Consider the following 27,068-nt stretch of genomic DNA (forward strand, 5'->3'; position numbering starts at 1 on the left):
TTCATAAAACTTCCCGCTCGTGGCGGGAGGTCTTTGGCCATATAAACAGTGTTTGTGAGTTGGGGTGCGTGCATAACAGCGGGCACACGCGTTACTCTTATAGGATTTCCCGCTTTTACTGGGGAAGTGTTTATAACTGTGGGAACAGTGCTTATGTGTAGTGGTGCATACGTGACAGTTGGCACACAATCTACATTTATGGGGCGTCCAGCCTGAGCTGGGAAAGCATTTGGCACTGTTTTGACAGTTTTGATATGTGGGAATGCGCACTTTGGTGTGGACACGTGACCCTTTAATGACACAGGCAGAAAATGGCTCTTTATGTGATTTCTGTGTGTCGCCGTAAAAACGGCGTTTGTTTGCAGGTGAGCGAGCTGTGTGGCTGGCACATTGGCTGCTGTACAGACATTTCCAGCCGCCTGTAAGGGGACTGGGTAATGTTTTAAACGTTTTGGAGAGAACGGTACGGCTTTTGCGAGACCTGCGCTCTCCCTTTTTCTCCCTGTAGCTAGGAGGACTTACGAGGCTCTGGGTTCAGCACATTGATGGAAGTGGAGGAAGTGGGCTCTTTCGCGGTGAAAACGGCGAAGCGAGCGTGCAGCTCGGTGAGGCCCAGGGCGTCACACTCGGGACATCCGCCTCGAGTAAGGGCAGCCTCTGCGTGGTCCGGTCCCAAGCAGCGGGTGCAAATGATGTGATGATCCCCGTCCTGAAGAGGGCCTCGACACGAGGCGCAGGAAGGCATTTGAAACAACGCCTTGAATTTGCTCTTTTAGAAAAGTGTCGCGGGGGCGAACACTGTTAGCTTTGAAATGATATAAAAGGTGATGCGCGCCGGATGGCTTAGCAGAAGGCGATCGAAGGCGGCTGAAGGCGCCGGCGTCCTCGAAGCAGTCCTGCTGTAGGCTTGTCGACGGCGGCGGCGAAAAGACTCCAAGAAATCCGGAGGATCCAGCAAAGAGAAGGTCTTTGCTGAAGGAGATTAAATCTAAAGAACTCAGACGACGGGGCGCCCAATATATAGTCCTTGGCCACGCCCATCTTGGTGGGCTCTGACGCGCGCGGGCGCGAAGCACGCTCATTGGAAGCGGGTTCAGAGTCGCCCCGTCATAGGTTCGTGCAGTTGCCGCAGCATAGCCAATGACCGAGCTGCCTCGCTCATTGCTGTATGCTGTGCTGCTGCAATGCGTTTTACATAAAGACTTCAATATTTCTCGAGAAAAGGAGTTTTCCCATAGCGTAAGCTACTTACGCAATAGGAGGAACCTCTCGAAAGGGAACCGGCGTTTTCAGAAATCTCCACTTTGCCCAGAGTTTTTAGAAATAATCGTTTTCTGTGATAAAAACGGCGTTTTCGTGTAAATGAGAGGGCAAAACGCAGAGAAATATCTGCGTTTTCCCATCGTGTAAACGGGGCCAAAGTCATGTTCATCTGTTCTGTTGTTTTGGTTATCTCAATCTGTCACATGTCTTCCTTGTTCAGTTTTCCCGCTCCTCGTTTGTCTTCAGTTGTCTCACCTGTTTAGTTAATTATCATCATCTTGTCACCTGCTTTCAGTTCATCACACCCTGTATTTACTTCCCTTCAGTTCAGTCAGTCCTTGTCGGTTGTTAGATGTACTCAGAGTGTATGTGTGTGTTATCCTGCCTGTCTTCCTTGTAGCTGAGTTTGGAATCATTGTAAGTAAAGTTTATTTGGAAATTTGACTTCTCGTCTTCCTCTGCATACACCACCCGTGACAACTTCAAATTGACCAAGAGGAATAAAAAAGTATTTTTTCCTTAAAGATGATTAAGCCTATTTTAGAAGCATCAGGAGTTTTTGTGACATTATATGACTAGTTCTCCACGCCAAATAAATCTAATTCTCTGTACTGGCATGTGAATTAAATAATAATGTATTATTTTAATTATAAATACTTCCACATCATGGCAATATTCCTTAAACTGGTTTAAATATATAGGCCTATTTGCACTCTTTTACGGCCATGTTGTCATGTCATGAGAATATAATGAGATGAATGCAAAGTACTTTTTCTTTTCTTTTTTTAGGTAAAATGTGACCAGGAAATTGTAAGATGTTTTTTCACTCATTTTGTACATACTGCTGATAGATGTACACCTATAGAGCTGTGGCAATATGCTTGGAATGCAGGAAAATGTGCAAAGTCATTTTCTGTAAAGTAATTTTGACAATATGTTTGGAATCAGGAAATCACTGTGGAATTATTGCCAAAAACAAACTGTTCAAAACTGTATAAAATTAAAAATATATCACGCATTCAAAAGCATATATAATTGTTTTTAACAGACTGAAATCTGTAGTTAATATAGCATCAAAAAAAAAGTGAAGCAGGATGTCATGTCATAAAAATATCCACCAATAAGTCTGTTTTTAACTGTGTAAAATAAAGATACATATGAACAAACTCTCTCATAAAGTCTGTGACAAGGTATGCAGTCTAAATAAAAGCACCTAGGCCAGGGGTAGGCAAGTTAGGTCCTAGAGAGCCGCTGTCCTGCAGAATCTAGTTCCAACCCTAATCAAACACACCTGAACAAGCTAATCTATGTCTTCAGGATTACTAAGGCTATAGGCAGGAGAGGTTTTTTTCAGTGTTGGAGCCAAACTGTTCAGGACAGCGCGGCTCTCTAGGACCGAACTTGCCTACCCCTGACCTAGGCCTACTGTTTTAAGGGGGGTGTGGAGCCATTAATGGGTTCATGTCATTTTCTTTCACACCACTAGAGGGCATAAAATGTATTTATGTTGTCAAGTTCACAGAAGTGTGCGCGAAGGTCAAATACATTTTTTTATCGTGATTGACTTGAATGGATTGTTTTGATGACATGCATGAAATTGACGATTCCTTTATTTATTTTTGTTTAATTTGGAAAGAAATGGACAAAGGGATTGGAATATACAATTTTATTTGCAAAGGTATGGACATTGCATTTTATTTTAATCTGTTAACAAACGCGTCAAAACCAATTATATAAAAAAATAGAACAAATGCGCGCGCCTTCAGGGGGAAATGAACTCAATATAGGTGGTATTTGTGAGAGCATAAACTGATGAGCAGAAAAGAGCCACTGATGTGTATTTGAAAGATTATGAATGAACATAGGCTACTTAATGTTTGAGGTTGCAAAAAAGCCACTAATAATAACAATAAATAGTGAATATAGAGGAACCCGTTTGAAGCAGTATCATATTTTAAAACTGTTTATTTCAATAAAAAAAAAACAGCATAATTATGTTCCTTCCAAACAAACCAGGCTGGATAGACTTTCTTGTGAAAGAAACTTTACTGAAACACCCCCTTAAGCTCTTCTGTGGTAATGTTTAACTTTCAGTTATCATATTTTCATGAATTCTTTCAGTCACTGGCAGATGGGAAAGAACAGAGGTCCATGTGACATTCTCACTCTTGAAAGTAAAAGTGTATATGTTACCCAATTATTTCAAGCTTTAAGTAGAAGTTTCCAGCAGATTCCGAGGCATAACACAATGGTTTCATGATTTTTATGGAGGGAAAAAAGGCTTATGATTTGGATTCCTAACTGTTTTAAAGAACTGTTCAATTAAAAACAAGCCAGACACTTCGTTAACTCATTGGCACGTAGTGCTTTTTAAAAGATACTGTACTGAGTGTGCATTGTGCTTGATTGTGAATTATGAAGAGGAAATAAAGGAAACTAAACCACAAGGATGAGAGTTTTTATGCTTGATAATAAAATATACCCCACACAGATGCGTTCATTTTTTTTATTCCATTTTCCTGTTAACATAGTGTTTCCCTATAGTCAGAGGGTTTGAAAATAAAAACAATAGCTATAAAATCAGAAAATATTTCATTCAAATAAAAGTACAATTATGAGGTATTATTGTAGAATTGGTTCACATTTCATTTTCTCCCATCTGCTCCAGGTCCCCTTTCCTGCAGAACATAAGAAAATAATTTTATTCAACTATGGAATTTATCTAAAAAAGTAAACCTATGTCTTAAATTTTAAATAAAACTTGCCCCAATTCTGTGATCTGACTAAAGCCATAAAAGCATATTAGCATAAAACCTCACCCATTAGACCAGAGGGTAACTGGCTGCAGTAGCAATGCCACATTGGTTGTTCTTGTTCCTTGTCATCATGATGTAGCCGTTGACACCCCATCCCAGCCCCCAGCTAAAATCACAGCAGTTTGAGTGTTTAGTTATTTCTCTGTTCAGTCGTGTACTATCATTTTGTTAATTCATTCTTGTTTCATTGTCTTGTGCTTTTTTTCTTAACCTGTTCTTAACAAGCCAATAGTCCCCTCCAGTCTCAGTTCCATAACCAACAGCCAGAACGCCATGATCTAAGTCAGAGCTGCTGCAATCGGGCTCGTCGTAGACGCCTAGAAACAATAATCAGTAAATTAGCTTGTCAATTAATTAGCCAGCAAATATAGAATTAAAAGATGAATAAATAGTGTTCAAAGAATACATTTAAAACCTAACACCTAAAAAATAGGTGATGACAGTTACCAGATTCATAGAGCTGAAAGCTGCTGTGTCCAGCATCGATAGCAACAGATACAGGGCCGATTGTAGCAACGGCCTCCTGTAGTGCACTTTCATCCCCACTGGCGACATCGACGTATCCTGTGCAAGTGGCACCTACGGTGCTCGGCTTAAAACGGCACTGACCATCCTGTGTGGAGAATATTGATGAGCAAAAATGATTTTAAAAAACCCTCAGCTGAAGCTTTACGGTTGAGAATTTTTTCTCACTAACATTGTTAGGACTCACCTCTGCCTCATATGGGTAGGACTCCTCTGTATCCAGACCTTTATTGGCTTCGATGTACTGGAAGGCCTGGTCCATTAGTCCCCCATTACAGCCCATGTTCCCATAAGCACCAGAACAGTCCACCAGCTGCTGCTCACTCAAGGACACCAGTTTTCCTGTCTTCTTGAATGTCTGACCCTCCAGGGAACCAGTCTGAGAGACAAAAGAGGGATGAATAGCAGCAGAGGCATGCTGAACTGGTATGGCAAGTTGTTTTAGCTTCAAATGTTCCCAGCATTACTTGTCGTAATTGCATTTTAAGAATTAAAGGTGCTCTAAGCGATGTTCAAAGTATTGTCAAACAAAACGGAAGCTAGCTAGACCCTCCCTCCTCCTCATCCCGCCCCTCCCCCAGTAGTTTTACTGATACTTCATTCAAGGTGTAATGTCGCCAAGTTAGATAAATGCTTTCATATAATTCAGAACAGAATGCCGAAAAAGAGAAACATTGGAAAAACTCGATAAAACGTTTTACCACCTGAGGTTATAACTTTAGCTCCCATACAAGGACGCAATAATAGCAAGTTAATAGCTATTGCGTTTCCCATTGAGCATAAACAACGGCTCCGTTGTAAACAAATTTAGTCAAAGTTGTCAATAGGCTATGAATGAACATTCAAATTCATAAACAGTTGGTGAAAACAATCATTCACACAAACTGTTGCCCTACTGTGAGTTTGCTTGATCATTTACAATAGAGATCGATAGCTAGCTGCTAGAAACCTATATGTTGTATTTACCAAAGTTAGTGACTAACATTCTTGTGTATGTTAGGCGAACATGAAAGTCCATTTAGAAAAACCAAACTGGATTTACCCACCGGTCCAGCAAAAACAGAGCTACCTGAATGTCGGATTGGAAGCCCTTTCTCGCCACCTTTCAAAGGCTTTTCCAATGTAAATTCGGGACTTTGCGCGTTCCTTCTCCTTTTCCCTCTTCTTTGCATTTTTGCAATCTGTTCATCGGAACGTCGTCTCTTTGGTCGTGTGTCGGTCATATCAAACTTAAAGAGTTATAATTCTAACTTCCCTCTTCATGCTTCTCTCTCCTCCACACACCCCTTCACGTGCACGCGCACTAACCCCACCCCCAAATCATTCTTGTCGGTTATTGTCTGGAACACTGTTTGTTATGTTTCGTGGTGCGGGTTGCCCCAGTTTGTTTTTGTTTCCGTTTGTGGAGCTGTCTACAGAGACCGCGTTTTTTACAGTGTGTTCAGGGTACAGGCAGCTAGCGGATAGTGAGGAGATGTTTGCTGTATGTGACAAAAAATGTTTTGGCCTAAAAAACACGTGACATCGCTTAGAGCACCTTTAAGTTTGAGAGCTCTGCAGTAAAATTCTTAACAATTCCAATATAGAGAGCTCTCTAATTAAATTTTTACTAGTAAGAATTCCAGTTAGAGAGCTCTCTAATTCAGTTACAGAGCTCTGCAATTAAACATCTTTAATGTGTTTTTTTAATAGTAACTTTAATTCGATAGCTCTGTAATTGCATTTTGCTAGTAAGTATTGAATTAGAGAGCTCTGTAATTGAAATTCGTACTAGTAAAAATTGAAGTAAGCTCTCTAACTGGAATTCTTACTAGTAAAAATTAGATTGTAGAGCCCTCTAATTGTAAATGTTACTAGTAAGAATTGAATTAGAGAGCTCTATAATTGTAATTTTTATTAGTAATAATTGAATTAGAGAGCTCTCTAATCATAATTGTTAGTAAAAATGCAATTACGACGTGTAACGCTGAGAACATTTTAAGCTAAAACGGCTTGCCATTGAACTGGACTACATGGACTGTTAAAGAATTTGCCCTGTAAGATCTGTTTGTAATGGCAAAAATGTGGGTCTTACTGCACTAAAGGCCCAGCATGATCCGCACTGCTTCTGGTCTTTAACATCAGTCACGTAGCCCTTTTCCCTCCAGTCAACGCTATCAGGCAGCACAGCGCCATCTCTCAGCCGGAAGAATGTAGAACCACCACGGGCCTTAGTGTTATTCATGGAGCCCAGGCATCCATGGAACACCACCTGTCTGTATTCCTCATTGGTCTGAGAGAGGATAGATAGAAGAAATATGATGAATTCTGAACTTTTGAGTAAAACAGAAAAACTTTTAAATATTGAATATATATTTGACTATATTTAAATTTCTTACCATGTCAGCAAAGTATGTCATGCCAAGCCTGTAGGATTTGATGCCCTGATCTGCCATCATGTTGTGGACCAAAACCAGTTTGCGATTGGACAACCAGGTCATCCTACGGTGAGATTCTTCCTCAGTTGAATGGTAGCTCTTACCTGAGGCACATGAGAAAAGTTGATGAGGCATTGTTTTAAACAGCATTAACTTGTAGTTCCTGCAAAGGTTTTTGCTAGTTTCAATGTTTAAATAGACATTTGTTATAGTAAAAATAAATAAATGTGTAAAGTATTAATTTAAATAATCTGTTAGTAAAAACAAAATATTTAGAAATAAATTAAATGTGTATAAAGTAAATCAAACATTTCGCAAAAAGGCAAGTCATTTTTGACTGACAATTTAGTTTTGATTTAAATGAATTTAGTTTGATTGTAGTCATCTTTTATATTAAAACATATCATGTATATAATATAGCTTTTTCTTATGAAATTTCATATGTGGAAAAACAGGATGTCTGTAAAATCATTTAACAAACCATTTTCTTTCTTTCTTTTTTTACATCAGTGTTACATTTACAAGCATCTCCTGACTTTTGTCACCTTCACAGTGTCCCATAAGCAACCCGTTTGACTACTGATATAACCATGATCCTGGAGATACAAAAATTACTCTTAAAAATATACTTATTTATTTATTGTTGGCATTTTTGGCACTTCTGTCTTTGCTCGCTGTCTGAGTCTGAATGGCTTCAGTGTTTGTCTGTTTGGTCTAGTTTTTTCATTCAGTCAACGAAGAGAACCTTGTGAATCTCTTTCCCAATTTAATAAAACTAAAGAAGGAGACTCTCTTACCAAATTTCATTTTCCATGCGTAGAACTCCATGTCCTCCAGAGAAAGACTGGCAGCACTGGCAACAGCCAGAAAAGCAGCAGCAACGACCAAAAGCCTCATCCTGCACAAAGAAAGAGATGTGACAAGTGTGAGGTTGGATTGAAGTGCACAAGTTAAAACAGAACTGAGTGGCGTATGTCACTGTTTCCTTTCTTCTATAACACTCCCACACGTTTTTCTGTATAGTTCCAGTATAGTTCCATAGGACTGAAATGTGGTTAAACCTGAGTACTTACTTGTGATGGAATGTATAGATTTCCTTGATGTCAGTCAGCTGCTTGTCAGTGTTTGTGAGAATGAAGATCTGAGTTTTTATAGGAGTCTTTAGTGTCTTTGATCAGGTGTCTCTCATAAACCCATAAAAAACCAGTGATGCTGAGTGTAGAGAAAATAGAGGGGAAATTACGTAACAACAATTTGTGAAATGCTGGGGAAAAGGCAGCGTAGAGGAAAGTTTCCTGTAATCACCGAACGGTGATTCTTTTATTCTTTGTTTTATTTTGTACATTTTTTTTGTTTTTGTTTTTTACATTCGTTTTTTTCTTTTTCAGTGCAGCGGTATATGAGTTAAGTTGTTTCCTGCATATAAAAAAAACTGTCAGCTTTCATGACAGTGACATGACAACACCCTAAGATAAATCATAAATTTTTTTGTTCCAGTTGCAAATTTTACTACACTTCCAGTAACAAACAGCATGTGACACATATTCTTTCAGAGCCGGTATGCGTGTGTGTGTGTGTGTGTGTGTGTGTGTGCTAATAGCTCTAGTTCCTACGGAAAACATCCAGGCTTAATCTGAAAACACCATGAAACATCCTCATTTGTTAAACACAACATATATATATATATATATATATATATATAAATAAAATAATAATGTTGTGTTTTAATCTAAAAATGTTAAGGTTTCTCCTTAAAGTCACCATTAAATCAAAATTGATAATTCTTATTTTTATGGAATATTGCAGTATTTATGATAAATTATTTATCCATGCAAATCATATGCCTCTTTAAAAGGAAAGTTGCAATAGTCTTTTCTTCCCTCACTGTAAAAATGAAAAGATGCTGGAGGAACATTTTGAGGTTCTTAACTTTGCCACACTGGTGGAACCCTATGTAGAACCTCTAGGCACCCTTTAAAAAGGGGTGGTTATCTATATATCTATCTATCTATCTATCTATCTATCTCTAATCTATCTATCTATCTCTCAGATACCAAAAGCGAACAACAAATAGATTTTATTTCCTGTTCAAACTTGTATTTCCGCACACCCACACGAAAGTACAAAATTTTACTGTAAATTAATGAAAATAAAAATAATTTCCTATTATAGCTTGTTGTAATAAAACAATACAATTTTTTGTACAAATTACAATAAAATTTAAAATACTACAGTTATAGGCCTACATCATTAATAATTTTACCCTCTGACAGAGATGTCTTTTCTAATGTAAATGATTTAGCTATAAGAAAAAATGGTATTGAGCAACACGGCTTCTCGAACAAGAAAAACATGCAGGACTTGATTTTGTACATCGGGAATTGATTGGATCGTTGGATGGTTGTGGCTTATTGTTGCTGTGATCTCATGTGAGTGACTGACTACGTTTACATGCAGCCAATTTTCGGGTTATGGTCGGGTTAAGGTCACTATTCGGGTTTCTGAAACATTAGGAATAACCTGTTTACATGCGTGAGCAGAGAGAGTTTCTCCTGTATACATGTAATTGCAATATCATCCCGATGTAAACGGCGACGCACGGCGTACGGACAACCTTAAGACGCAATATGCGTCATTTCCGATTCTTCTTCCTGTATCCAAAGACAACAACAATAGCAGCAGCACGCGGATAATGAATAGTTCGGGGCAGATAGCGATCGCCTTTGTTTGCACTTTGGTGCTGGTACTGACCTCGCTCCAAAAGTATGCTGTGCTGCGTCTCGCCATGTTTACTTCCGGTATACTGCACGCAGGTTTTTGTATGCGCCGAGAAGTTCCTCTACTCAAAAGACCAAGATTCTTTGCGAATAGAACATGCGCAGAACACAAATCACTACGGGGATATGCCGATGCGCGTTTACATGACCCAAAATTCGGGTTAGAAAAGGGGTACCCCAGGTATCATATCCCGGTTTTTAAAATCCGGGATATGAGCATATTCGGGTTTTTGCCGGTGTTTACATGGCCGTGCGCGACCGGGTTATTGCTAATAGAGGGAATGCATTAACGTCACTTCCCCGCCGGAACACGCCCCCCTCAGCGGGACTGAGTGGCAGAAGAGCTGCTGCGTGACTGGAGTTAATATGGGAAACTGCGTTAACGCGAGTAAAACAAACTATTATCAGTTTAAACTAAAAGTTGGACTCGATATAGTGTTCCTTACAACTTATCAAAGATCCAGTGATCCATGGATATTGACATGCAGCAGGAATCGTGTTTCCTGACATTTATATGTGCCTGATTTCGACGCCGGGGAAATAAATGAAGACAATTTGCCTGTAAACGTTTTATATAAATACAATATAGATAGGTCTAAATCCGAGTGATCACTTACATTAATGTTATTATACTGTATATCATCATATCGTCCAGCCCTAAAACTTGTATAGTTTTTTGTCAGTGTTTATTTAAAAACATCCAATTATGCAGAATATAGTCTGTTCTGGAGCTTTTTGCAGTCTGTAAAAATATACACTACCTCAGATTTCTGGTCAAATCTAGTTGTACAGTCAATCGCAAAGCTCTTTCCCGTTTTAGATGTGTTTTGTGTGATTTTCACGGCATTCACGCTGAAAACAAATGCTGCCGCTCAGTCTTTTTGCCACTTGTGGGCGTGACCGCATTCACTCCGGCCGACGGTGACGTCATGCGCATATCCTCTATATCCCGGTTTTGAACGGGTTATTGGCTGCATGTAAACGTAGTCTATATGACCAAAGCGCAAACAAAGCACCAAAGCGCAAACAAAGGCGATCGCTATCTGCCCCGAACTATTCATTATCCGCATGCTGCTGTTGTTGTTGTCTTTGGATACAGGAAGAAGAATCGGAAATGACGCATATTGCGTCTTAAGGTTGTCCGTACGTCCAGACGCTAACCGCGCGTCGCGTTTACATCGGGATATTGCAATTCCATGTATACAGGAGTAACTCTCTCTGCTCACGCATGTAAACGGGTTATCCCTAATGTTTCAGAAACCCGAATAGTGGCCTTAACCCGACCATAACCCGAAATTTGGCTGCATGTAAACGTAGTCATTGACAGGTTGTCCTTTCCTCGTGCCAGTAAACATGTCATCAGAGCAGAGAAGAACAATGATCCAATCAATTGACCCTTCGCAGGGAGTTTGATTGACAGGCGATCAGACCAATCATAATCCGCCATCCGCCAAATCCGCCATTTTTGTCCGACTAAGCAGTCAGGAGAGTTAAACATTGGAGGATTTGAACTTGAAAAACGGAGTGTACTGAAGTCTTTCCGTGCTTAAAACAACATTCCTTCTTATGTTCATTCATGTTTATTTTATAAATTAAATAAGTTAGAAGGAAGAGATGATCGGTTCACGAGCAGCTTTAACTGAGGCTCTACAGCGATCAGGTCAGATACATTAAAGAGCCACAAAACGGAATTCATTGTTTAAATTTCTTGAAAAAATTACCAAATTACCAAAATTTGAGACTTTGTTTCATATCAAAAGTAACCTGGTCTGAGCGTTGTCAGTGTCCTCTCTGCTCTGCGATATATTTTTCACTGCGTGAGAACATGGTGGGGCGTGAGAGCGGCTTGGCTTGTCGGACATAAGTAACTAAACTAAAGTAACTAAAGTGGGCGGGTCTTTGCGAAATTCCCAATGAACAAAATCTTTTATTTTTTTCGAGAAGCTGTTTCACTCGGATATATGTCACAATAGGGAAGAAAATTATCACCTTTTCCGTTTCATGCCGACTTTAAGGTTAGGGTATGGATTTTGGTTAATCTGTAGGCCTAATTATAATAATTATTACACAAATCTCTAGACAACCATGTTGTAAACAGGATAATGCAACACATACTCATCCCAAGGCGTCATCTAACTGACACTTTTGACCATGCGTCAATATGCCGACGCACATGGTACCCCTTAAGCGTCAATATGAGACGCTCATCCTCGGGCGTCATCTAACTGACGCTTTTGACCATGCGTCTAAATCCGACGCACATGGCACCCTTTAGCGTCAGTTAGATGACGCTTCCGTTATGGGTAGGTTTAGGTTTGGGGTAGGGTTAGTGTTAGACCACTAGGAGGCGCGTCTCATATTGACGCTTAAGGGGTACCATGTGCGTCGGCATGTTGACGCATGGTCAAAAGCGTCAGTTAGATGACGCCTTGGGATGAGAATGGGCTGGATAATGTCATGAAGAGATTCGGAATCACCCTATGGAGGTTGTTTTGTAATATTTATGGGCTCACTGTAGTCTGGCTAGCCTATGGCTTCATTTAAAACGTGAGCGTGTGAATCTGAATGGGTTGGAACCAAGCGTGCCGCACAAGCCCTGAAAAGTGAAGCCAAAACGTCTCGATCGCCCCCTGATGACTGGTCCTAGTATAGGTCATAAACCCCGCCTCCCCGTGTTATTCAACGGGACGTGAGACCAACTAATTAAATTACACTTCAAATATCTTTTTTCCAAAGGTGGTTTCTGTCATTTGCTGTCGTTTGTATCACGCTGATGTAAGTTCAAGTGTCTGTTTTTAAAATAAGTTTGCTTTTAGTTAGTTATGTGATGCTATAAAAACGGTAGTGTAACGTCATGATTGACAGCTGTGATTGACAGGTTCTCTGAGCGAAGTAATCACTGAAGCACCAACAGACTTTTTTTCGGGGTCTTCGGAGGACTGAGGAGATTGTATTTACTTTATTTTAACTTGTCGTACTGCAATCAACAGACATCAAAATTGGAGCAGAATGGAGGAATGGGGCAGACATAGGCCACTTAAAAAATATCGGGACACTGGCGGCTTCAGTTCTCACCAAGGGGGTAATCCATCTGAAACTGAAACTGAAGCTTCCCTTGGGGGCCGCGACTGTAGCAGACCATCACCTGCTGTATAGCATTCCATTGACTCCCATTTATTTTGGCGTCTCTTTGACAGCGAATAACTTTACATCTGAGGCGTCCAAAGACTCCATTTGTCCATTATTTATTTCTAAAGAAACACGACAATGTATAAAAGGTTTCATTACCTTGTATCTTACGTTATGGCCCCGTAGAAGCCGTTTTTGTAAAAATAGGCTAACGATTGCGTCATAACCACAGGACTCTCTGTCGCACAGTAGAGAAATTACCGTACAGACAGGAGGAGAAGCTCGCGGACAATCGGGGGGACGTGGAGGCATAAAGTCAAGGGAGAAGCCCATAGAGAGTCATAAAGTTGCTCCTGCTGCGAGCTAATGGACAGCTAATACTCACGCTCTCCGGCTCTGCAAGATTCGGAAGGGAATGATTCAGATTCGTCTTGGCACAGCTACTAGAAGACTTACAACTGTCAGACAGGTTGCTCACGTCACATCTACGTTACGCTCAGCCATCAGGAAGTGAGTGCTTCTAATTGGCTTCACTTTTCTCCATTGAAATCTATGGGGTCGCTGTGTCCATTTCTTTTACTGTCTATGGTTCTCACTTCTTTTACTGTCTATGGTTCTCACCAATGGAAGAGAGCAAAGGGGCGTCGTCCATCTTTTTTTACAGTCTATGGTTGGAACTGGGTTTGTGGGGCTCATTTAGCATTTTTTGTTGCTTTATGTATACGTTATGAAAAAAGCACCGTGGATTATCACTTACATATTCGAGTCAGGAAGGGCATGAGCTGATGACATGAACATAGGATATAGCAAAAACATGAATATAGGAAATGTCGAATAGTTGTCAATATTGTAAAGATTCAATACATACAATAATTATGTTTATTCAAGAACACAAAGCGAAAGTTCATCAAAATTAATTTTAAGAAGCCCCAGGCAAAGATCAGCAGCTTCCCTGTCAACACATTCACGTGTGCATTTTTTTCACAATGATTTTACTACACGTACTGTGATGATTTCAGGTTTTTTTTTTTACTCATTCTCTCTTCTCTGTCTGTAAACATTGTGATTAATGTAGCATTTGATTTCCTGTTAATGTGAAATGTCGTTTGAGTGGGAAGATGCAAACTATTTTGAAACACATAGCTTGTCTCCATTTCTTTGAAATGTTTTACCGCACATCAGACATCCTGTTTACCTCAGTCAAGGTTTTGCCCCATTAACATATCCTCCCTGCTGCTCTATCACCTTTTTTCTCTTTCACATATAGCGCCATAATATTTTTGGCACCCTCTCAGACGATCATGCATTCTGTGGAGTCAAGGCCTTGCCAACGATTATTCACCTTCATTCATCAGTCTCTCTCAGCTGTTTTTTGCATTGTCATGATGACAGAGGTTAAAGATCAAGTGACATGACAGCAGAGTTGCATTTAAAGAACATGGCAGATGTGGTTTAGGGTAACGTGTTGCAGTTCCCATTAAATGGACAATGAGCTGTTTTGAACGGAATGGACAAAGTACAGACATCATCTTGTTTTGTGCGTGTGATTTGTGGCGGTTTGAAATGTATGTACGTAGGCGTTTGTGTGTGCTCATGTGTTAGTGCTTAGTATACATTGTATGTATAAGTGTATAGGCTGTCTGTGTGTTCTTGTTTGTGCATACACAGGTCTTCTTTCTCATTATTGTCTATTATAAATTCAAATGCTTCATTATATATTGTTGTATTTGGACATAGGTCTGGTGGGTCACAAAAGTCATCACAGGAATCTATATTTAAATAGAAAACAGTTATATTAAATTAATAATATTTCACAATATTACTGGTTTTACTGTATTTTATAAATAAATGCAGCCTTGGTGAGCATAAGAGACTTTCAAAAATATAAAAAATTATTGAAGTAGTAAAATTCTACTGACCATATAGTTGCACATAGTTTGCATCATAATAATTTTGCATATTGTTGAGTGCAGTTAATATGTATATATATATATATAGTATTATATATATATACTGTATATATATATCTTGAAATATTGTTTTTTAGTTTACTTTTGTACAATTTTGGTACTGTGCGGGAGTGCCACTTGATCTTCAACATAAATCTGGGTTCTGAAGCAAAACAAAATGCAACTGACTGATCTAAACCAGATAGCCTACATTAGAAGTCATGAGAGAAGCCAACATGACACAAAACCACTTGCATGCATTATTTCTGATCACATGTTTGAAGTATACAATCTTTACGACTTCTGTCAAGTGACTGACTGTATCTGTGTCCTTAAAACCCGGACAGACAGATGACCAGACATTATCTGCCGACACAAATATTTTACATCTAACACATGATGATTGTCATATAAAAACAATATAACTACCATTTAACAACAATATAACTTCTGTCTCAGCCAATACTTTGCAGCTGGGCTGGTTGTTAACTCGACCCTTGACGTAGGCCTATTATAACTTTGTTATTAGTTTCAGAATTTTTTCTATTCACACCATTTTTATGAAGCAACTGCAATACATGACCAGCAGAGGTCGTTTTTTTATTTTTATTTTTAATGTGCGTGTGTGTGTGCGTGCGTCCCTGCGTGAGGGCTAGGATTATGGGATAGAATATACAGTTTGTACAGTATAAAAATCATAATGTCTATGGAAAATCCCCATAAAACATGGAAACATGTTTTAGCTTCTTTTTTAGCTTAAAACATGAATATAAATAGTCCCTGACAGACAGAGATTTTGTACCAGCTGGCTGTCATGTTTTATAGTTTTGGCAGGGGAGTCTTAGAGGAACCAACTATTCATGCACCCGTTTATAATTTCATCATTGGACAAGAGTGAGTTTGTGCCCTACAACATCAGTGATAAGCCTGGAACATCTTTCCTTCCAGAGGAACATAAACACAGTATTAAATCTAGGCTTCAGCTCATCGTTACCCAACATACAAAAAATGAATAAAGGCTTTCCGTTCCTGTGATTTACATGTTAGCTGGAAGGGTTTCTTTGGTTCACACTTTGGATGCCATGAAGACAAATCAGCTTTTTAATGTTCAACTCAAATCTGAGATATATAATAACCATAGAAGTCTTTTTTTAAATTAGCAATGGGCCATGACAAGAACAAGGCAACATATTTAAATGCATGTTTAATAAGGAAATACAAACACCTTCTTGAATTTAGTCTTTTCATTTTGAATTCAATAAAGTAGACCGAAACATAAAAAATACACCACAAATTACTTTCCCCTTATAACAACATCAATGTAACCTTTTCAGTTCTATACAGTGGTTCATTAACTTGGGAAATAATTTTATTTTACTCTTTTGATTTATTAATTCTTTGAGATCTCTCAAAGAGATTTTTTATTTTAACTGTTTCACACCATGTTAAGAAAAAAGAAAAAGAAAAAAAACAGCACTGGCCGTGAGTGTATTTTAATTGAAACACATAAATACCATTGTATATATAAATAAAAAATACTGTACATGAGAAGAAGAAAAAAATAATGCAAAGATACAATACAAACATATTACTGCCATCCTTATTCAATCAACATAAACAGCCAGCTTTTTAGGAAATGTATCATTCCATATATACTGCACCATGCGATGTTTCTTGCGTCTCAACGTCCAAACAGAGAACCGAAGAGGGCAAGCTGGATTTTTTCACCACAATAAATTAATTAAAAAAAGATCAAAAAGAGGAAAACGGATCAAAAACAGAAAGACCATGTCGTCTAGTGCCCCTGCCTCCCCCAGGCGTTCTCTCATCAACCTATGTTCATATCTCCATGGTGCACACAAATAGTCCTGGAGCGTGTTCAGAGTGTGTGCAGAGCTGGTGGAGAGCCGGTGTGCGTGGGGGCTAAAGAAACAACAGTTCGGCTACAATGGGCCAAACTGCAGGCTTTAATTGGATGGTCGATGAAGGGCTTCTCATTAAAACCAGTACAGCTCCTTCCCTTTCTTGTGGTGCTGGAGACCTGCGGTGCAAAGCAGACATGAACACAAAGGCTGAAAACAAGGAGGACCCATACACACACACAATCTCCATGGTGGCTGCAAACTCTTTATATAATAAGCACCAACAACTGTGGCCAAACAATCCATTTCCTGCCATTAACCTGTAGGGCATGTGGCTTGTTTGCTTTTAACATAATTCATACACCTTTCTAAACGGAACATTCTGAAAACTTAAGGGGTAATTGCTGGTAAACTCTGTGAGTTTGGAAAATGAAGCTCAGTGAAATTAAATGAAATGAAAGCTTAATTTTGCAAACCGTAAGTTTACCTGCAAATTATTGATCACGTTTTCACAATGTTCAGTTTTTAAAAAGTGTATGAAAAATAGTTAAAATGCTAAAGCTACAAAGGTAGAATTTTTTTTTTTTTTTTTTTTTTGTGCAGTTTTATGTATTATATTTATGTCTTAAGTTAGGCACGTCTTTGACATTTTAGGTACAGACCGTTCTACAAAACAGATGTGTCCCTTTTACATATATCTGTAAGAAGTAAATTTGATAATGAATAGCTGATGCTGACTTACCCTTACACACACACACACACACACACACATTCACGGAATGAGTTACAACAGATTTCTAGTTCCCAGCATGCTTTGCTTCTGACCATTAAAGGAGAGTAAATGTTAAAATTAAGTGTTATTTAATGTTTTACTCAATATTAATTTTAGAGGAATGTAAGAGGTTTTCTGGTATGTCTGAGTTTTTGGGGTTACCATTGTGCTGAAGAGTAGAGCCTGTGGTTCGGTTGACAATTGGCTGAAGACTTTTAAGCCTATAATTACTATTTTTTTTAAAGTAATGGCTGTGCACTCTTCAGCACAGTGATAGTCTCTTGGATAAATACTTTAGTACATGCAGGTGTGCTTGTGCTTTTGTGTACTAGCTTGAAAATATGAAACATTTATAATATAAATAATTCAAAAAATTTAAGAAATATATAACATTATATTTCTCTATATGTGTGTTTATGCTAGCCTACATGAGTAAATATATCTGCAATATATTACACATGCAGTACCATATCTGATCACATATACATCGATATATTATGAAGTGTATTACTGAATATAAAATTACATACATTAGGATATATTTGTAAATATATTGTCACATGTTTTTCAATGTAATGAGAAGTGGGAATTCCTTATTCAATATATTGTAATATATTAACACAATATATTATTCTGTGTATTTTCACATATACTGTTAACCATTTAATATATTGATCATTCATATATAGGGAAATATATTTTCTTTTCATAAGGGTATACTATTTGTTAATATTGACCATTTCTGATGTTGTGTCTCCAGGATTGGCATCAACCTTGTTACTATATTTTTCCCTTTTTAAAGTGATGAACTATTTCATAAATCAACATAAATCACAAACATAATCATAATTTCAAGAAGTACACTCTTTAGGGACACATTCAATTCTTCTCTTTTTATCTTTTATTTTGTTGCTGTTTTGCCTACATTGGAACACCTTACCTGATTCCATGTTGAGAGCCAGACTCTGTGCCACTTCCCCAGGCGGAAGAAGCCCTGGCCATGTTGGAGTGGGTTCCAGCTTTCCCACTTCATAATGCCCAGGCAGCGTGGAGAGATGAGGCGGCCGGACGGCAGGCATCAGCAAAGGTCCATAGTGGGCATCCAGCCCGGGATTGGAGTACAGTTCATGGAGGGGCCGTGGGGGGGGATAGGGCTGGCTTTGAGAGTAGCTCCAGGACTCTGATGGGTGCGGGTGAGCGTGTGAGTGAGGCAGACCGGGGTGCAAGGCCTGGGCGTACGGGTCCATAGCGTAGGTGGGAGCACCTGTGGGATCACAATGGGGCCGGCTGGGCGGAGGGGGGTAGTTACTGTCCCAGAAAGATGGAGGGAAACTGCGCCGACTGCTTGAGGATGAAGCTTCTGATGGGGAGAGAAAAGAAAGAATGACAAAGAGAAACAGAGACCGGACAGAAACTGTACATTTTTTATACGAATTTTTACTGTCCATGAAATTTGGGGAGCTATTGAGGTATGTCCCACACAACAAAATTTGGCGCCCCTTGCTCAGTTAGCTAACAGTCAACTAGTAAACAAAACATTTTTGTGGTATGTAAATGTAAAAAATTATGATTAAAAATGACAGTACAGTACTACCACTATTCAGGGTCAGACACTAATGGGGGCTTGGGGCAAAAATGCTACCAAAACTCTAAAATTCTAATTGATGCACAAAATGGACCTAATGAGCCTTGTTTTCTTTATTTAGATTTATAACATACAATATAGATAAGCAAATCATATGAGTAAGAGTGCCATTTATTTCCAGATATCATTACAATTCCAAATGTTTTTTATATTTTTTTATATTTTTTTAAATAGATTTAATACAATAGACAGTTCAATAAACAAAAAGTTAGTATTAAGTGACTATTTTGTCAATGGAAATAGTTCCAAAAAAAGCCCGAAACAGAACAGTTGTGCTTCTTGTTCCTGAATTCAATGACACATTCATTGAATGTGTCATTGAATTGTTGAGTGAATGATTCAATGACACATTCATAAAGATAGTGGCTGCATCCGAAATCGAATAATACCCTATAGTAGGAGAAAAACAGGATGTGACAAGAGAAGTATGTCCGAATTCAAAGTACTAATAAACGAGTAGGTGAAAAGTACCCGGATGACCTACTTCTTCCAGCAAGATTCTCAAGTGTGCATCCAATGGACATTTTACTATCCCATGAGCCTACGGGAGAGGATATGTGATTCAATTTGTAATTTGTAATTCAATGACTCACTCATTTAGACAGTGACTTACCGCAACTTACTGGCGATTTTATTCATAATTCTATATTCGAAATTTTAAAAGTTAATCTCACAACATTATTTATGCAATTGTCACAGCTTTATGGTGTGTCTTATTATTCTAATTGAAGTTACTCGTTACATTTAAAGGTAGGTTAGTCAATTTCGTAGAGGCTAGCAATAGCAAGCTAGCTTTGAAAGCATGAGATCCCATCCTCCCTTCTCCAAAGCCACTCCTCCTTTAAAACATGAAAGCAGACAGCAGAGTCTGCAAAGCGTCACGAGATGAGAGACAGTGTTAAATTACCTCATGTCTCAAAGCACATAACATTACAATAAAAATGATCGTAAACCACTTACAGAGCTCTTACTTGTACCACCTGACTGCTGCAGATTCATTTTGGCGTTGATAATGTTAACATAGAAACGCATAAATCTGAGTTTGACGACGTGAACAGCTCCGGGTAGAACGTCACGTGTTGCCATCTCGTAACTACGGTTATGAAATGGCATGTTGTTTTAATTCAGGAGGAACTGTAAAATGGTAAATGGTAAATGGACTGCATTTATATAGCGCTTTCACAGACCCAATGGCCACCAAAGCGCTTTACATTTTTGCCTCACATTCACCCACTCATTCAAACACCGATGGCGGTGTCAGCCATGCAAGGCGCCATCCAGCTCGTCGGGAGCAGCTGGGGTTAGGTGTCTTGCTCATGGACACCTCGACACTTGGTCAGGTGGAACCGGGGATTGGACCACCAACCTTCCGGTTTGTAGACAACCTACATGAACCACTGAGCCACTGCCGCTGCCGTAAAAGGCGGTTGCTATTTTTTTGCGGCACTCTGTGACTGATGTCTGTCTACAACTCTGCATAGCCTTACTGAACGCACTGATGACGTGAGATGTCTGCACAAGCAGGGTGCGTGGAGGTATGGAAATACATGTTGGCAGGTAAAAGACATCGTATCATTACAATATTGGACGAAATTTTATCTATTATTGATTGCTATTAGGATGTGAAGAGAGTTTCAACCAGTATAACAAAAAAGTGTGATATGACATTCAATAAGGTTAGAGAAAATATTGTTCTTATAAATGTGCAATAATGCCCTTGGGAATCTGTTTAAGAATGTTTAATGAAGTTTAATGGAAAGTTCATTTCTATCATTGCTACTGTTGTTATGGTGACCTCCTCAGGCAAATATGCCCTCTGTTCACTAGCATCTCTTCAGGGGGCTCTGACTAACTTGTAATCTCACGTTGGTGATTACTGAAATGTTGTGTGAACACCATTGAAACTGCCTTTGGAGTGTTCAAGCTTTAATAAGAGGGGTCATAGCCCCCCATAATTTGCACGCAGGTGTCAGTTAGTTATCATATTATTTTAGGTTAAGCTGAGATTACATTTCTCTGAGTCTCATTTGTCCACATATAAGGCCGTTGCACCTTGGACTCTCAGGTCAGGCTTGTCACATGATGTCACATGATTTCCAGCCCCACGCCCTCAGATGTCTTTCTGATTGAATCATATGGTGTTCCATTTGCTTCTAAAGAGCTTAGCACACATCACAGAAATACACACAGCCACATGAGAGAGATGAGAGACGGAAAGAGAGAGAGAGAGGGAGAGAGAGAGAGAGAGCTAGAAAGGAGTAAGAAAACCAACTAAAGATTTACAAAAGAAAAGGTCAAGACAAGAAAATGTGTTTGACTGAAGAAAAACAGACATGTTTGACTCACATCCTTTGCAGTGTTTCGCACATTACATGTTAAAAGTTAAAAGAAGTTCTCTGAAACAGAAAACCAACAGTTGTTGTCCCTAACAGTGCCAAACAGATTATTTTTTTGCACCCATCGCTGCCACTTGTGAACTCTTTTTAAAAACGCAGCTCAAGAGCTTGCTTTTTTTTTCCGTTCCACTGACCTGCATTCTGTGTGAATGGCCCCTAAGACAGTCTCTGTCTGTCCTAAAGGTCTATATAAGGCAGAAGTTTAAACCTGGACAACCGCATGTGGTTTTCTTCTACTGTCATGTCAGTTCCACAACACCTCCACAGACCTGCAGAACCCTGTCTCTGCTCGTGCCCTCACCTGTTGTTTTTACTAACCCTCTCGCCCCCTGTAACCCCTCGTAGAATGTGGAGGGAGGGGTGAAGTATGTTTTTAGCCGTTACTTTTATATTTAGAATTCTTCTGAAAAAAGACACCGGTGATGTAGTCGTGATCAGAGGAGGGGTGGACGAGCTCCTCATAAATCTGACACTTGGTATTGTGAGCTGTTTGAACGCGATATGAGCTCGAGCCACTGCGCTTACCGCCACGTATAAACATAGTATCTGTTGGGAGGCAGGCAGTGTCTGAGAGGCTAGATGAAGATGTCACAGGGAGGGAGGGAGGGAGGGAATATACCAAAGGTTCATAAAGGTAAACACACACATTATGCACCACCTTGCATTGCAGACACTTGTGTGATCTGGTATTCAACAGGCTCTCACTTGGCGGCACAAAAGGAGCAAAAAGTAAAAGACATTTGTGACTATGCAGCATTGTCGCTCCTGTCCACCCAAAAAATGAAAATTCTGTCATCATTTATTCAATATTCTCATGATATTGTGAGCTCATATGATTTTCTTTCTTATGCAGAACACAGCTGTTTCAGCTGTTATTGTCTTTCATTCTGTCCATTTTGAAGTTTGAAACTTATTGACTCTAAAAAGGTCATGAATTGAGAAATTAAATTTGATCTTTTGACATGTAAGAGGTAGGGATGTAACGATACCCTCATGTCACGATTCGATACATATCACGATGAACTCACGATACGATATTATTGCGATACTCCAAGACATATGATAAAATGTACTGTTGATTAAAATGCTAAATTTGATCTTACATTGTGGGTATAAATGAATAGGCTTGGACTTGGTGCTGATAACCCAATCTAGCCTGTAAGACGGACCTGACAGTAATGCCACAACATGTAAGTAACCGTATTAATTCTAATGCCTAATCTGTGATCATTGATTTATGAAATGTAATGATTCATGTAAGTCAGACGTTATTTGTCTCAAATTGAAGCAGAATTTGTTTATTGCTGTTTATGTGTCAGTAAATCAAGCCAGTGGCTAAACGGTCAATTTCACTTCGTTTCTCTAGCAGTGTGATTATTATATACAGAAAGCAAACAATGAACTATTCCTTTATAATCGCTGAAGTTGTCAATCTACAGACATGTCTGTCATCGACTACAATGCTTATTGCTGCAACCTTTCATGTGACGTGAGTAGATCTAAATCTAATGTTGTAATCAACACTTTTCAAGATTAGTTCATCTCGACAGCTGTAATAGTAAAAACGTAGCCTAGTAAAAGTTTTTGAGAGAGTTCCACAGGTAATGCTTATTTCATATGCAAAGGTGTTAGCCAATCATAGCAGTGGGCGTTAACATTGAAGTCTCACAGCAGACACGCCCCTTAAAACCGAGAGTTCAAATCAGAGGACTAAAATCAGGGTAGAAAATGGCCTTATATTTCTAAATTATGACCATTTTTGGTGTACAAATCATACTAACATTATAACTGCACGTCAGGAAAATATGCAAGTTCTATAAAATAAGGGTTCCAAAAGCGGGTTTTCGTAGTGATGCAATAGAAAAACCATTTTTGGGTTTCCCAAATATCTTTCTGTGAACAGTTCTTTAAGAATTTTTTTTTAATATTTTAATAATCTGAAGAACCTTTTTCCACTATAAAGAACCTTTGTAATGGTGGGTTTTAAAAGTTATTAATGGAACCATCAATGCAAATAAAAACCTTTATTTTTAAGAGCGCAGAAGAAAGAAAGTCGTCATTCCCAGTCGTCCCATCATTCTTTCAATTCTCTCTAGCTTTGTTCTAACAAGCAGCTTCATTTGTTCCATTAAGTTCAAATTGATTTGATTCAGTGCAGTTCATTTGAATGCACATGAGCTGAGATTGCTTAGCTGAGATAATTTGTGCACACAAATTATATGCAGTGATTTTAAATTCCCTTTCTTGTGCCTTTTTCTTGCATCTGTCTCAGATCAAACCGATGGACACTTTTCCCACACTCTCACCTGTGCTGGGATCGCTGTGCCTCTTTTTGCCCTCGGCCTCCATGTAGGTGCTGAGAGCTCTGGAGAAGTGTTCGTCCACCACGCTGCTAATGTCCCCTTGGTAGTAGGTGAAGAGAATGCATCGTGAGCTCAGATATTCTGCCTCCCCGACCTCCTTGTCCTTCGTAGCCTCCTCTACCTGTCCGGAAGAAGGGTATGGTGATGGGGACGGACCCCCCGAGCTGGATCTTCCGGCAGAAACCGGGACCCCCACGCTGTCCATCAGATCCCTGCAGCGAGACGAGGGGCTTCTCAGACCAAGGGGTGCCTAAGAAAATTAAGTAGTTGTGAACCATTGTGACACTTTTGTTGTGTGTATGTCTGTCTGTGTCAATGTTTATGTTTGTGTGTCTGAACCGTGATTATCAATCTATAAGAGTGTATGCAATTGCAAATATAAAAGATATAGGTAAGACCAGGGCTAGTTGTCACACAGGGAAGTTACATTTTGAATAACTATACAGATCCAGTTACGCCAATACTTGTTTTCTCTGCAGTCTCTATTAAATTAGAATTAAACTCCCTTAAATAAGGATTATTTTTCTGAATTCTATCCTCAAAATTCAAATTAATATAGGCTATATACTCATACAACATGCCCAGAGCAAAAGGTCAAAGTGTTCAGTGAGCTGAATCTTTTTGAGCAGCATTTCTGTGCATAAACGGAAATGTTCAACTGCTTTTAATAGCCAAGACTTGAAGGTTTGCGCCTATACTGAGAAATGGTCACTGGAGTGTGACAACGTGCCCCGGTCTAGTCGACCTCACACACACAGCAAACACATTCGTCATATATAAACAATAAAAGGTGAGGATAAAATAGGCAAAAACTTGCATGTTTAATTTAATAGTAATTTAGCCGTGCATTTCACATATGCTTACCGGTAAAGTGCTGATGAATGCTGAAGCTTTGTGCGCGTACGGTGCGTAATGACCATAAGCCGGGTACATAACATCCAGACAACTCATGATAACCCGCTCGCTCCTCTTGGCTCGCAGGCAACGGAACAGTCGCGCTCTGTTTCACGTGCAGAAGCAGAGAAACGGGTAAGGAAAGTCAGGTAGGACAGTGCAACATCTCGGTGTCGGTAAGCAGAGCGCGCGGAGACTGATCAGTGGTCAAGGTGACGCACACCTGACAGCTGCGCTCGCGGGACTGTGGTTTGGTTTATACCACAGAATGTGCCCAAGACAGAGCTTCACATGACGACCCCTCCCACCCCACACCAAGACCCCCGACCACCCTCTAAATGTTAACTGCGTGATCCACACAATGCAGAGCACGTCCGTGAGTTTGGGCTACTGCACAGGCAACATTCATGCCATGATTAATGGTCAAAGCAATTACGTGATGGATTTTGAATATGTGCAAAATAAATACAAAGCATTTTTCTATAACACAAATTTAACAAGTAGGCCTATAGGCCTACAGGTTTAAAATGATAGTAGAGACATAAGTGTTAACCCTTTAAGTGTCACCCCCTTTTTTTGAATATACATGAAAATGCACATTTCGAACTTAAATGGTTGTAATTCAAGAATGCTTTGGAATATAGACGTAAGATTGTTCTTGTTTTAAAGAAGACATTTGGCAGATTTTTGTAGAAGTGAAATAAATTAAGAAAGTGAAACAGAAAAAAAGTTATAGAAGTTTGAGTTTATGAAAATATACAATGTAAAAAATTTAATTATTCATATTTTATATAAAATATATATTTTCAAAACCTGGGCGACTCTAAAACTGCAAAAAAATCAAAGCCAAAAATCTGAACAAGTTGTGTTTCAAATTTTAGGTTGATATCTCAAAAAATGAGCTTTCAGTGAGATTTTGTTTGGGCGCAGTACCGAACGCTTCCACTAGGGCACAACCAGACTCCATTACTGCCCATATAAGGGCGCCTCCATTTCCAAATGTGTTTTGAGTGATATGAACCATTATTTCCACAATTTTCATACAATTTATGAAGTAGACATCCTATTCAGAAGTAATATGAGAAGTTTGGCAGATTTTGATATGAATTCAACCTTTCAAGAAACAAAAAAAGAACACGCATGTGCGTTTTAGCTTCCTGCCACATCATATAATTTTTTTCTTTATATTTAAAAAAAATTCAGACCTTTTTTTCTAAAATAATTGAATGGATGCTATCTTTTGAACTCTTGGCATGAAAACAAACTGAGGTTTCTACCCTTCTTTCATGATTTTTCATGTTCATCACTATTTTTAAAATAAAGGTCTAATCACGCCTTAGGAGTATGAAAATATTATTGTTGCAAATTGATAAATTACGGCTCCTCTGTAATTTATTTTGAAAATCAATCACCAAATATGGAAACTAGAGATTGTAAGCTTTCAAATGATATATAGTTTGCCAAGATTAGTTTAGGTTTAGTATAGGATATTACTGTTTTAAAAATGTAATGGATTTGGGCCCACCGGTGGGCCGGTGACACTTAAGGGGTTAAAAAACATTTTGTTAGTTTGTCTCAAACCTTGAGGCTATTCCCATATTTTTCTTCTAAAAGTTAAAGTTATTTAGAAATGAATATGTATGTGTGTGTTAATTAGTGGTGTTACTAAGTACCCCAAAGTTGTAACTCTAAAAAAAACATGGACATCAGTTTAGATTTTTTAAATGTATTTTACTTATTATTAATTTACATTGTGTAATGTGTTTTTCAAAAATAATACTTGTAATTAATACAATAAAAATGATGATAAAAACATAAAATAAATTAATACATGTAAATATAAAATAAATGCATATTAATAATAAAATAAAACTATAAAATAAAATTTACTTTAATTTACATAATTTGAAAAAAAAATTTTATAAATATTTGTATGCTCTTAGAGCAGTGCTAAGCAAAAATGCTACAAGAAGAACAAACGAAAAAGAAAAGTTTTCAAATCACTTTTTAAAATTTCATTTGATACCTGCTTAACTATAAAACATCATGTAGTAAACTTAACTTGCTGCGCTGAAGAACATTGGAGGTATATGGCTGATTCTCAGGGTGGCACATTGGTGTGAGGTATAGACTGGACACCCAATCCATACCAGCACTTCAGCAAAGAGATTCCTCTCAAATCTAGCTCACATTATCACCTTCACTTAAACAAACTCGAGGTCAGTCAAACACACACCCATAAATGTTGTCTCTGTTCCAC

The 27,068-nt window shown here is 38.7% G+C and overlaps 2 protein-coding genes across 3 annotated transcripts; both read right to left on the reverse strand.

The window, feature by feature from the left end:
- Positions 1–3,858: 3,858 nt before the first annotated feature.
- ctsl.1 (cathepsin L.1) lies at positions 3,859–8,202 on the reverse strand. Of its 2 annotated transcripts, XM_056234041.1 has the most exons (9): positions 8,095–8,202; positions 7,819–7,919; positions 6,983–7,125; positions 6,679–6,876; positions 4,792–4,983; positions 4,527–4,692; positions 4,291–4,396; positions 4,083–4,185; positions 3,859–3,941 (listed from the first exon to the last, which is right to left on the reverse strand). In XM_056234041.1, exons 2-8 carry the CDS (start codon positions 7,916–7,918, stop codon positions 4,086–4,088), a joined length of 1,005 nt encoding a protein of 334 aa, XP_056090016.1. In that variant the 5' UTR covers position 7,919; positions 8,095–8,202; the 3' UTR covers positions 3,859–3,941; positions 4,083–4,085. The 2 variants fall into 2 exon arrangements, with proteins under 2 accessions (XP_056090016.1, XP_056090017.1); XM_056234042.1 differs by lacking the exon at positions 3,859–3,941 and having other exon boundaries at positions 4,082–4,185.
- A 7,861-nt stretch (positions 8,203–16,063) lies between these two features.
- On the reverse strand, positions 16,064–25,078 carry vgll2b (vestigial-like family member 2b). Its single transcript, XM_056234098.1, has 4 exons — positions 24,779–25,078; positions 23,858–24,164; positions 18,451–18,870; positions 16,064–16,917 (listed from the first exon to the last, which is right to left on the reverse strand). Exons 1-4 carry the CDS (start codon positions 24,863–24,865, stop codon positions 16,874–16,876), a joined length of 858 nt encoding a protein of 285 aa, XP_056090073.1. The 5' UTR covers positions 24,866–25,078; the 3' UTR covers positions 16,064–16,873.
- Between the last annotated feature and the right edge of the window lie 1,990 nt (positions 25,079–27,068).

Source organism: Rhinichthys klamathensis, unplaced genomic scaffold, assembly GCF_029890125.1.
Source record: "Rhinichthys klamathensis goyatoka isolate OS25496 unplaced genomic scaffold, OSU_Roscu_1.1 h1tg000387l_1, whole genome shotgun sequence".
Lineage (NCBI taxonomy): Eukaryota > Metazoa > Chordata > Actinopteri > Cypriniformes > Leuciscidae > Rhinichthys > Rhinichthys klamathensis.